Source organism: Chaetodon auriga, chromosome 12 (genome assembly GCF_051107435.1).
Source record: "Chaetodon auriga isolate fChaAug3 chromosome 12, fChaAug3.hap1, whole genome shotgun sequence".
Taxonomy (NCBI): domain Eukaryota; kingdom Metazoa; phylum Chordata; class Actinopteri; order Chaetodontiformes; family Chaetodontidae; genus Chaetodon; species Chaetodon auriga.
The window spans coordinates 3,610,901-3,623,931 of NC_135085.1; the positions used below are offsets into that span (position 1 = coordinate 3,610,901).

Here is a 13,031-nt window from a genome sequence, read left to right on the forward strand (position 1 = left end):
TTTATTTCAAAGACTCAGTATAAAACAGCTGGTCATTGTAGTTTTTAACAAATGTATCTCAAACAGGATGAAACATGCATTTATTGGGGTCTATTGTAAACGGAGGAGCATTTGGTGCTCTGGTGTTTTGAGAAGCAGGATGGTGTACGCTGTACGCAAGCTGTAAGACACAGAGGAAGAATACACATGAGGCTTGGACACACACACACACACACACAGTACTTGTTAGTAAGATACATTGACCATTTTAAGTCTCCACATTCATTGACAATAATAGAAATGTAGAATGTCTATCTGCTAATCCTTTAAAGTTAGGAAAAGAGCGTGGTCATGGTGAAACACAGCCAACGTTCACTGTCAGCAGGAAACGAGAAACCACGCCACACTCTCCTCTGAGCCCACCATCCACCTTGACCTCATCTCTGAGAGTCTTTGCTGGGCTATAACAGTGTCACTTTACTTCTGCTTTCGCTTCTGACAAACATTGTCGTGTAAATGTGCACAAAAAATTTCAATTAAGTCAATAATGAATGGGCACAATTAATTACAAATAAATAAAGAACATTATGGAGCATTCACTATTCACATCTGATGCTGCAGGAACAAATGAAACAAATGGAGGCAAGAAAATCTTTTTTTTTTTTTTTTTTTTTTCATTACTGGGTGTATTTGAATTAGCTTAGCTGTGTGTATACAGAGAACACTGATAAGTGGATTTATATCCATTATAAAAGGCACTGCCATTACTTTAAAGCCCAGGATGTGAGCCCACCTAGACAATATACTACGTTGAAAAAGTGGCTATCATAGCTGTCTTTAAATGGAGCTGACATTTTTTGAAAGATAAAAAAATAAAATATCTAAAAGGGCAAGAAAAAAAAGTTTATGCTCCAATGCTCTTGAAATGTGGTCTGTTGAAAGTCTGAGGTGCTGAAGTCTGTTATGTAACTGTCACTCAGAGAATGATAAGTAGGCATTTTCATATGTGTGTCCATCTGCAGCTCCAGTCGGACCAGGACCACGGCAATGGCTTAGTCAAGTACGTTCTGTCTGGCGAGGGGGCCGGCACCATCTTTGTCATTGATGAGAATAACGGTGACCTGCACGCCACTCGCCGCCTGGATCGTGAGGAGAAGGCTTTTTATATCCTCAAAGCCACAGTGGTCAACAAACGGACAGGTCAAAAGCTGGAGCCAGAGACCGAGTTCACCGTCAAACTCCACGACATCAACGATAATGAGCCTCAGTTCAGCAAAGAAGTGTACACCGGCAGCGTCCCTGAGAGGTCTGATATAGGTAAGGGCAGCTCTCACTCGACTTCGGCACTGCAGAGGAGCATTCTTTGATGGTTTGATTAAATCTTTTTTTTTTTTAAATCAGAGGAATAACCCTAATTTTGTCAGTGACACTCATGTCCATGTATATCTCTCAGGTACATCTGTCATCCAGGTGACAGCTACAGATGCTGATGACAGTATGTATGGGAACAGTGCCAAACTGGTCTACAGCATCAGCCAGGGACACCCTTACTTCTCTGTGGACCCGAACACAGGTATGTTTGACAGAATCGGACTGTAGGTCTCATTCCCAGTGTTGTAGCTGATGGTTCTCGCTTCCATTAAGAACATTCACAAGACAGCTCAATACTCCTTAATGATGCAGGCAGACATACACATCAGAGGTAGAAAGTCTTAAAGTAGATCAAAGAACTTTTTCATTCTTTAGAAAACAAAGTATACACGCACTGGGCCAAGCCTTTTGGACATGATGTATACCTTATTAACAAATAAGAAGTACTGTGAAGGCTGTAGTCTTTTCCACCATTCTTCCCCTGAAACCAGATAGAGAGAGAGAGAGATTGCGCTCTTGATTTAGTATGTTAATTTCCACAACACCCAATCCATCAGTGCAATGTCAGTGTCATGTCATTCTCACCACTCTGCTGCTCTCACTTTCCATTCTTTTACAGAAATCTTGTTTTCAATCAGCGATTAGTCCCAGTTGCTATCATTTTGCCTTTTTTGGTTGTTGTTGTTGCAAAATTACCGTCAGTGAAACTCAGCAGTTCCGGCTCTGAGAATTTACATTAAAAGCCTTCCAGCTGCTCAAAGGGCATTATCCCTTTTGTGAGAAATCTACAGTAAGCGTCAGATTGACAGTAGTTCAATTGCAATTTAAGAAAAATGGAAAAGCAAAACTGAAATAATTAATGCTTGAAAACAGCGTTTCTGAAAGTGAGAGCAGCAAACTGATGACTGCACTGATGGAATTAGTGCTGTGGAAGTGTACATTAAACTGAATTTGCAATTTGAGCTATTACAGCAGCAGGAAGTGTGCATTAAAGCCGATTGACATTTTGGGAAATGTCAGAGTGTTCCTTAAAGCAAGTCTTTGTGCTAAACAAGGATAAAGATGCCACAGAGTTCTCTCTGTGGTGGACACGCAGAGATGACGCTGATGTCAGCCTGTCCACATGACTCCGGGTAAAACAGCATATGAACGTATCCCAAAAATGTCAGACTGTCCTTTCACACAGTGTCACCAAAGCATTAGACTTTATTGCTGTTCTGCAAACATCACAAAGCAGAAAAATAGTGAATTAAAGCTCCAACCACCACCTACAGTACATGAAGCTGGAGCTACAAGAAGCTCCACTCACTGTCTCTCATTTCCAGGTGGATTGCTGACTTTCAGTTCCACTTTTCTCTTACCAGTGCCACTTTTTGATCTCACTCCTCCATATTCATTTTATCAGATTCAATTTATCACATTGTGCCGGAAATCTTGCACCTTAACACCAACGGCAGGATTTAAACAGTGAGTCAACAGTGTCTCAGGTAGTGGGAATAGCCTCTCCTTTGTTGGAGCTCCATATCTCATTTCAAACCAATACATCTGTTCTTCCTCTGCATGAGAAGCTGGGAAGAGCAAGTAATGAAACGCAAATACACACTTTGTCCACCTTTACCCTGCACATTACTGTTCTCACAACACTTACAAAGACTGAGAGGAGGGGGCTGCTATCATAAAAAAAACACAGCTCAGCTCAACTCCTTGATTTTAGGTAGCCTCTCTATAAATTCAAAAGTTAGCCATCCATTTAGATAATCAGTGCAGTAATCTCCCTCTCTCTGCTCATCTGTTTGTCTCTGTCAAATAGAGGAGTCAGGGCCGTGGTCAGATTACTGCTTGCATGGATTAAGCAGTAATGATAGACCATGTTGTCTGGATGCTGAGAGGAAGTGGGACGTGAAAAAAGAATGTTGTAGTAAACTTGTGGCTCAACGACTAATGGCAGTGGAGGGGATAGTGGGAAACCTGCTTTCCAAGGGTGAGATGGGAAGACTCGTGTGTGTATTAAAGTTGTAAATGCTTTTAAAGCTTTTAATGTGAAGCAGCAGCGGTAAGATGTTCGGTTTGCATTACCTTTGAGTTACTGATGCCTCTGTTGAGAGTTAACACAGAAAGACTGATACACTGACACTGGACTACGTCCTGCATCATTTGTAGTCCACTTTGCATGTGAAGACAATCTGCATCCAGCGTAGGAATAGCATGAAAACTACCGTAGAGAGGTAATTATATATTTAATGGCTGTTGCAAACAAAAAAAATTATGAAAATATACCAAAGAAAAAGGAGAGAGGCCAATTCATACCTACATACACATACATACACTAACTTTTCACTGAGGAAACTATCAAAATGCTGGAAAAAGTAGCCCAAATCATCGTAAGTCACAAGTCATAAAACAGTTTTCACCCACCGAGTCAAATGAAAAGCTGTGGTAATAAGCCTGGTATTATCTGGTAAGAAATTGTTCAAGCACATGACTCCTGCTAAGGAACAAATTGTCATGTTTACATTTCTGTTCATGTCTGGGCTAAACAAATAAAATACAATGTGTTAATCAGTGGTGTTGTAGTTGTATTTTAGCTTTGGAAAGAACCATGCTAGTTGTTCCCCTGTGTTTCCAGTGTGTGTGCTAAGCTAGGCTAAAGACATCCTGAATGATATATCTATGATCTTCACAAGACCAGTTACAGTTCTGCTTTCTCACTTTAGACTAGTGTTTGCACCAAATGATTTTATCTGCAAAACATTTGTAACAAGCAGTGTATTGATGTAAAACAAGCTAGATATCTGTATAACAGATGGCTGGTTCTTCTCACCCACAGAAGAAACAAGAGCAAAATACAGCACTTTAGAAAGGCTTAGCTTCATCTGAAAAAATACATTTTAAGTGGAAATAGCAAGCTCTCTGATTGTTCTGAGAGTTGTCGAAGTTTAGCACGCTGTGGGATTGGGGTGAAAGAGAGCTGACGCTGATGACAAAGCCATGTAAAAAGAGAAAATGAACAGGATTTAAACAGAGGCATGTGTTATGTTTGTTCAGGAGTGATCCGGACAGCCTTGGGCCCTGGTGACATGGACCGTGAGCAGAGGGAGCACTACCAGGTGGTGATCGAAGCTAAAGATATGGCTGGACAGAGAGGAGGGCTCACTGGGACCACTGTGGTTAATATCACCCTCACTGATGTCAACGACAACCCTCCCCGCTTCACTCAGAGTAAGACAACAGCACTGAAGCAGGACAGCCTGCATGCAAATGATGAAACACTGAGTCACACATGCACATTAATTATAGAGTAGAGAAACAGAAAAGGGCAGAATAACTGTTATGTTTTTCCATATCTTATTCAGTATGAACAATTTGCTCACCACAATCAAAGGTGTGTGATCATGTAAGGAGAAAGATTCTGTCAGTTAACGTGCTGTTAACAACACATCACAGAGTTTATGTCCACAGAATGAGTGTCCCCTCAGGAATCATTTAATCATTTCAGCATTTAAAAAGCAGCACATACTACATTATATTAAAAATGAGCACAATAGCCGAAGTCACAGAAGCACCTTTAACACTCAACAAGCCGCCTCTGAAAACATTTGGTGTCTCACTGAGCAGGTTTGCGTCTGGCAATTGGACAGCGCTAAATACAAGCAACCACCGAGACGCATTGCGATTCGATCGCTCAAACCGATCGCCAAGGTGGTCTGCAACACATTTGACCACATACCTTTTGCAGTGCAAGCACTAATGCGTCCTGACAAAGGGACGTAACAGCGAAACACGTCGCCAATGCAGGACGTGGTGGTTGTTTTGATGACAGCGCTCAAAGAATGGAGAGGCACACTGATGTACGTGGTTGGAGTGCAGGTGGAGCCAGATGCCTAATCTCCATTTGGGCAGGCAATTCTTACCTTTACTGAAACCTAGACTACTCCTGTTCTATCATGTTGATTGATGTAATAAATGTGCACAGGGCCCTTTGATAGACACAGGTGTGAGTGGCGATGTGTCTCAGCTGTCCGCTGTCTGAAACACATTTTAAAAGTGTAAACAGGGTTAGTGTTTAATGAGAAATGCAATTTCCAGCATTTTAAGGGCAGCACAATGTGCAGACACTAATGGAAATCTTGGTTATTGAGTGAAGAATGACTGCTGGTTTTAATTACATACGGTTCATGTGTCACTTAGTCACTCCTTATGTAAGGGAAGCAAACATTGCTAAGATAATGAGTAATTTCTCTTTGCTGATTCCATTGATTCAGAACTTTTCAGAGTGTGACAGCTGCAGACAGTGTTTTAAGTCATGTAAGTTCAAGTTGAAAAGGAATCAGCTGCTTTGCAATCGTTCTAAACTTCTGAAAAGCATAAACAGAAACAGTCCTTTGCTCATCTCTTTGCAAACTTGGTGTTAAACGCCCCCAAAAAGCCCATCATCTCTCCGGTTGTTCTTGAGGACGGGGGAGCGTACTGCTTTGCCGCAGATCTGCAGGGGTTAGGGTCGGGGTGTTTGCAGACGGCGGGCTGTGGCCGTCACCGCCTCCATTGTGTTCAGTGTAAACACGATATTTGGCGGCAGCAACAAGGAGAGAGAAGGCGGCTACAGCTCTCTTGAATGAGCACTGTCGGTGAAGGTGATGATGGTTCAAGTTTTGTAACTGCTATTGTGGCTAACTGTGTGACCATGGCAACCACACTGCGGACAGCAGCACAGAAGCTGATGTTATTGGTTTGTTTGGTATTTGAGTTCCCGAATCACACATTTTGTAAAAAGCAGTGAAGAAACAGGTTAGCGAAAAGAATCAGTAATGGAGCAAAATTTTCAAAGATTACTATCCAAGTCAGTATGTTTTAATGTTAGCTAGCAAAAGTAGCTTTATTAAAAACGTCATATTGCTGCTAAACATTTCCTCTGAAGCTACAACCTGCTGTACGTATTTAGCAACATGATGAGATTCTAGCAGGTAGAGAGCAGCAGCCTGCAGCGGCACAGATCATCAGAGGCAGCCCGGAGCCTCTGCCGCTGATTTAAGATACAGGCACTCCCTGTATGAAAGCACCTTCTGGGTCAGGTTAGAGATCCTCTATGGCTTTCTTTCCTCATCCATTTCCATCAAGTACAAAGTTTGGAAAAGAGAGCCAAAGGCCAGGCACAGGCCGACGCAGAACACTCAAGATTCCATGAATCATGTGGACCACCGTCCTGCCAGGAAGAGCCTGCAAACTGCAAAGTGGCAGGGGGAAGAAGAGAGACACCAGACAGAGGATCCAAGAGACAGTGGAGCATCCAAGACAAACTCGGCTGGCATTAGGACAGACGGGTGGTCGAGGGTTTAAAGGCTGGAAAGAGTTCCAAAGATGCATCATGGTTCAAATGAAGCAGTGGTGAATGGAAGAAGATCCTGAAGTTTTCCAGTAGTGAGGAGGTCAAAGAGCAGGGTTGAAGTAAGGGGACGGCCATCCCTGTTTGTTCATCTTTGTTAAACTGAATCAAATGATGGAGGTAGACACTCAAAAATAAACCTCTTCCATAAATGCTACATCAGTATGAACTCAGAGTTAATGCTAGCTGCTGGCGTCTGTCTGCTCACCTCACTGTTATGGATCAGTAAATCTTTGTGCTTAGCTGACACGTAAGAGGCCAGACGCTGCTGCACTACAGCCACTGCAGTAGATTAAATGAAGTTTCTAACAAACTCTATAACTCCGTCGCAGCAGGAGCACTGTTCACTCGCAGCATGTTGATCCATTCAAAGTCCAGCCCTCTCTGCCAGAGAAACCAAGCGCTCCTTCTCTGGGAAGAGGATTTCACCAGTTGTGTGTGTCCATGGGAATTAGTCCAAGTAACATTAATTCATCCCGAAAGCCTTCTTAATTAATTAAACTTAATTAATCCTTAATCACAGGAACAGTCTCACTGTAAACATGTGGGCTTTGTACCGAGCAGCACAGACTCTTTCAAGTCCCCTGCTGTAGTGTGTTCGTTCGGGGGAGACAGGCTGTGGACTCAACAGCACCACTGTCTGATAGTATGTTCTTCAAATTTGGCTTCAAATTACAGTTTGGACCAGCACTGGCTTAGGGCTGCAAATTGTGTTTATTTTAATTACTGATTATTAGTATGTTTTGTCTTAGCAACAGTCTGAAATAAAAGCTATTTAATACCCAGTGATATAAAAGAGAGAGAAGTAGTACATACTTAAGTTTGAGAAGCTGGAGCCAGGCAGTGTTTGGCTTTTGCAAATAGCTGTTGATTCATTTTCGAGTGACAAATGAAACAATTGATGGACTAATCGTTTCTGCGCTATGCTGCTTGAAAATCTGTTACCCACAGAGCATGAACTGGAACCATTCTGCTAACGTCTTTATTCCAGAAGTTCAGTGAGTTTTCATCCTCCAGCGGTGTCTTAAAATGACTTTTGTCTTCCCCTCACCTGTGAGTGTGAAGTTTCCCATAAAGACGAGGAAGAGTTAGGGACTGCTAATTCTGACGCTGATTCCCATGGCAACAGATCCACTGTGGCCAGCACAAATAAAAACATTTATGGATCCACAACTGTTCATTCATCAAAACTGGTGCTCATAGTGAGAGCAGGTTAGCTTGTCCAATTTTGCCATCTAATGTTCATGATTGGAACTTAATCTCACTAAATGTGGGGTTAATTATTGAACATGCTATATAGCAAATGTAATGTGAGCCTGTGCAGGTGTACATATAATGCGACACAGAAGGAGGGTCAATTGTGAATATAATACTGACGGAAACAGGAATGTCAGGTAGCCTGGTGTGTTGGACCAGTTGACAGCATTTTGTCCAAACAATCTTTCAAGGGCCATTTCGTCAAGACACAGCAGATGTATATATCCAAGCAGATCCCTTTGGTTTTGGTTGGTTTGGTTGCTCTGAATAATCTAGACCTTGCAGTAACACTTTTCAGTGAGCTACTTTTAGCTGACAGCATGCTCTTTGGATTATGCAGAGTAACAAGAGCACTGTCTCTGGGAAAAGAAGGTGCTGCTGAATTTTTTAAATGTCACTGTGAGCGAAGACAGCATCGGGGAAAAGCAGGCAACTACCCTGGGGCCCCAGACCCTTTGGGGTTCCAAAGGTTTACTGTGTGGTAATTAGTTTGTGGTAATTTGATGAGATGAAAATTTCTTTCTACTCATGCACAATGTAACCTGAAGTGGCAAGAACCTTAAGGTTGCCTCTGCATTTTTAACTCATGCTGAGAGTCTCTTCAGTTCGACTTACCTGAACTGTTTCAGTCATGTCAGTTACATGATGTTTTTTGATGTATTAATCAAACGACTGCAGATTGGAACTTGAAAAGTGACTGGTGGCTGTGGTGAACTTCTAGTAACAGTGACTCAGGTGTTTGTCTGTAGTCCTAAATGAATGCACCAGTAATAAAACATCCAACTTGTCAGGTATCATACCTTACTGAACTGCCTCACAGCAAACATGGAGCAGGTTGTAATTCAAGAACGAGAACTGGTTGGTCTTCATCTCTCAACAAATATTAGGCTTCATGCAGTTTGTTTTCTACTCTACGTTTGATGGGTACTTAACAGCAGCAGAAGACATTCACGGTGCAAAGAGGATGAGAGAACAGGGGGTTTGCCCTGAGAGCCACAGCAGCGGACGATTACCCACAAAGAACATTCCATTCACCTTCTGGGTTCTGGGGTCAGATCTCTCATAATGTGCAAATAAAACCCAAACTATATACAAGTATTCTTAGATATGACTAAAAGGAGGTTAGTAAAATATTATCATTGTAATTAGGATTAGCCAACTCTCCAGGTGGTAGTCGTTGACCGTGGAGAAGGCAGCTGAGGAGATCGTCTCGCCACACGGTCCATTTAGCTTCAGTCATATCAAACAGTCTTCATCAGCACATGGAGTTTTCCAGTTGTCATGGAATTGCAGATGTTCAAATTTCCATTTTTGTCTGAACACTTTTCATCAAGGATGGTTTATAAGCTGAGCTTCAAAGGTAATTGTGATGAAGATAATGGGATGTGATTGAAAGCTTCAGCACCGACCAGTTGAGATTGTTTCCTGACTGAGATCAAGAGTTAACTTTGAGCCTCGTCTTTTTAATCCAACATGGGCGAGTAATTAAAGCACTCAGAAATAAAGAAAATTGTTCAGGCAGTACGTCGCATTGTCATTGTTCCGAGTTGTCAAGACGACATCATTTTGTTTGCTGTTGCCGTGACTCAGCAGCAAAGCAGTTACATCTGGCAGAACTAGTTTGTGTGGTGCAGCTCAGTGTAATTCAGTGCTAATCTCATTTTAGTAGATGCAGTGTTACAGCTGAAGTTTGAATGTAGCAACAGCTGCTGCAAATGTGGCAGCTGTTCATCAAGAGGCTGTATTGGCACATGGAAGCGTGTGTGTGTGTGTCCATCAGCAGTGTTTCAGTGCCCGTAGCAGTGTAAAAGAAGAAAGTAAATTGCTGCTCTGTTGGCCCCGAGCTCATCAGTCATTCTCTCGTCTAATCCTCATGAATTGACATGAAGGAAGAACTTCCTCCCCTTCGTTCTCCAGCTCTGTGGCTTTCTGTATCCATCTCTTTATCTTCTAATTGTTTATCCCTCTGCCTCTCCATCTCTGCCTCGTTCAATCACAGTCACTGTATCAGAGTGTCAGTTTCTCCCTCCTCCTCTCCACCCAGCATTAACACCCATTCACCCACTGTTTCCCTCTCCAGTGCAGGGTGCAAAACAAGATCACCCTCGGATCTGCTGAACAGATTGCGTGTGGCATTATCATTCCATTTAAGTCCACACACACACACACACACACACACACACACGCTTGTAACTCCACCAATATGAGGACAATTCATTGGGTTATACATATATGTTTGCTTTTCCCTCAACCAAATCCTGTCCTCACTCTGAATGTCAGAAACTGGTTCTCATAGAAGTATACACACACACACACACACACACACACACACACACACACACACACACAGTCTCACACACACCTTGGTCCACATGTGTCAATTCATTTCACTTCACACCAGGATTCCAATCAGTGCTGTCAGCGTTAGAGCCAAGAGGCAACACAATCTCCAACCAGCCAGAAAGAAAACTGAGTGGAGATGAAATCTGCTTCTTCGTCTCTCTCTTTACCTCTGGGCTCTACAGGGTTTCACCGCTTGTTTGTTTTAGTGTTTTGCTAAGAGATATGTACATGAATTGACTACCAAAAGAAATAGAAAGAAAACCAGAATAGTAAAGAAAAACAGCTTTTGTGGTGACATTGGTTGCCTTGGTTTGTAAGTTGACCATTCCGCCTCTTTTGTTCCTCACTGATGACGTAGAGTTGACAGCTACGCTAATTCAAAAATGCATATGTAAATACGCATACTATGTTCTCTGAGGGCAGTGAAATGATCCTTTATTAAAGATGAGATGCTGAGTGATGGAAGCTGCAGCTGCTCGAGTGTGTTTCTCCCTCTCCACATTATATGTGTGCTGTGTATTTCACTGTCTCTCTGAGGTTACACACACACAAACACACATAAATATACCAAAACAGTAGCAGGTTGAATACTGTCTAGCTGCCAGGGTCTATGACGCCTGCTGTGTCACAGCAGCATATAATTACTCACTCAAGTGGTTTATACACACCAATAGATCTCTGAGATGGAGCGTATGTACACAGACACACACACAAACATGCACACATTCTGGGTAAAGGTAAGTGTCCTGATGTGAAACTGCCTCAGGTTAGCAGAGTGACATCTAATTTGCATTCATTTAGTCGTGTTTGGACTCCATTCAGTGACTCAAACGAGCTGCTTTTTTCATGCAGGCCAAGGCTGCGTTGGTTTCACAGTGGGGAGGAAAACTCTTTGAAACGGCCGTCTCGTCTCTGCGACAAACTGATGCAAAACACAGCGTTAGCACTTATTCCAGAGAACAAAAGGATACATCACACTCACAAAAAATACATTGAAAAACCTTTTTTAATGATAGTCAGCAGTCTGGTGGAGAGACATTGTTCCAGCGCCTGGCTTCCATCAGCACTACTTTTTTTGGACTGAGAACGCTTTTGTTCTCGCTGTCTACCTGTCTAACCTTCTTTATGAAGTTCTAAAACAACAGAAAGATGTTTCTTCGTTCAGCATTTATGCTGTCATATGATTTTGTTCAGGGGAAGACAAACTTTCTGGCTGTCGTTGGTTGAGTTTGTGTGGTGCATCCATTTTCTGTGACTGGTATTCACATCGGCAGAGTCAGACTGTCCCTGCTCTGTCGCTGACTCACACCCTATGAACAGTTGGATTAATGTTCTTGATCAATAACAGTCAGTCTGTGCTTACTCACTCAGGTGGCGATGTTCTGGGTATTGCTAAGGCAGGTTTGTTTGTGCAGCTCTTAATCCCAGTAAGAGTCTCAAAGGGCCTCACATTAGACAAGAAACACAAACAACTGCCTGAGTCACCAACAAAATAATCCCCCAACCCCCCACCCACCCAAAAACAACAAAAACAAAAAAACAATGAACCCTAAAGGGAAAGATGTAAGAGACCCGGAGAGGGATTACATTAACAAAACCCCCTCCCAGGTTAAAAGGCAGCAGTGAGACATTAGACATTGTTATATGGTACAAATATAAAAGGGCTGAAGAGGAAGACGGTAAAGCGAGTTTTTCAAAGATATGGGACTGTGGTCAGTGCATTTCTCAGTAAATAAAAGTTTCCTCTGTTGGTTCTATGTCTGCACACGTTTACCCTGAACACTTCTTAAAATGGATTTAATTGTCACAATCGGAGGCTTCTTAATCTACACTTAATGTGAGTCACACCAGTTTGTAAGGTTCATCTTGGAGCAGCACAAATAAGAAGTCATTTAAATCCTGTGGACTGTGTGTTCGGATGCATTCCGTTGGACACCTTGTCAGATGATGTCCGGTTGCAGAAAACATTGAGCCAGCTTTTGTTTTGTCAGAGCCGTCTGCGCTGGCGACTGCACTGGCCAACTGCTCCATTCAGATGAATGAGAGGGCTGTGTGTGTCTCTGGATGAGGCCTTATCTTTGAAGATTTAACACAGGACATAAAAGTAATACAATCTGGGAGGTGGCCTGGCCCAGATGGTTTTCAGTCAAATTGGGGGGATTAGTTGGTGAGAAATTCAGCCAAGTACTGTGTCTCTTTGATATGACCACTGGGGGTGCTAAAGTAGGACACACATTACTTCATGCAGCTAACTGTCAGTCTTATGTTCTGTGTTTTCAGGTATTTACCAGTTCAGAGTTCCTGAGTCGTCAAAGTCTGGCACTCCAGTTGGGAGAATTAAAGCCACTGACAGAGACATCGGGAAGAACGCTGAGATGTACTTCACCATCGTCAGTGGAGACGGCATGGACATGTTCGACATCTCCACCGACAAAGACACGCAGGAGGGGGTCATCACCGTCAGTAAGGTGGGAGGAGAGGCACGAAGCTGCGGCCTCTGAGTACTAATCTCATTTAGAAACTGTTTGTGTCACACTAATATGAAAGTCAGATCTACAAACAAGAATAATTAGGAGAAAACACAAACACAAAAAAGGTTAAAAGATTCATTATATAAGCAAGTAAATGAAAAAGCAGCAGAGTAAATTCCAGTAGTTTCACACTGAGTAGCACAGAATGAAATACAGAGTTCAAACTGCAT

At 42.5% G+C, this 13,031-nt stretch overlaps 1 protein-coding gene across 1 annotated transcript in view; it reads left to right on the forward strand.

The window, feature by feature from the left end:
- Window positions 1-13,031, forward strand: part of LOC143329365 (cadherin-6-like) — an 81,368-nt gene that overhangs the window by 43,297 nt on the left and 25,040 nt on the right. The window contains exons 3-6 of the mRNA XM_076745215.1: window positions 1,002-1,296; window positions 1,433-1,552; window positions 4,396-4,569; window positions 12,611-12,798. Of these exons, the coding sequence (XP_076601330.1) occupies window positions 1,002-1,296; window positions 1,433-1,552; window positions 4,396-4,569; window positions 12,611-12,798 (777 nt within the window). The remainder of the gene's footprint in view (window positions 1-1,001; window positions 1,297-1,432; window positions 1,553-4,395; window positions 4,570-12,610; window positions 12,799-13,031) is intronic.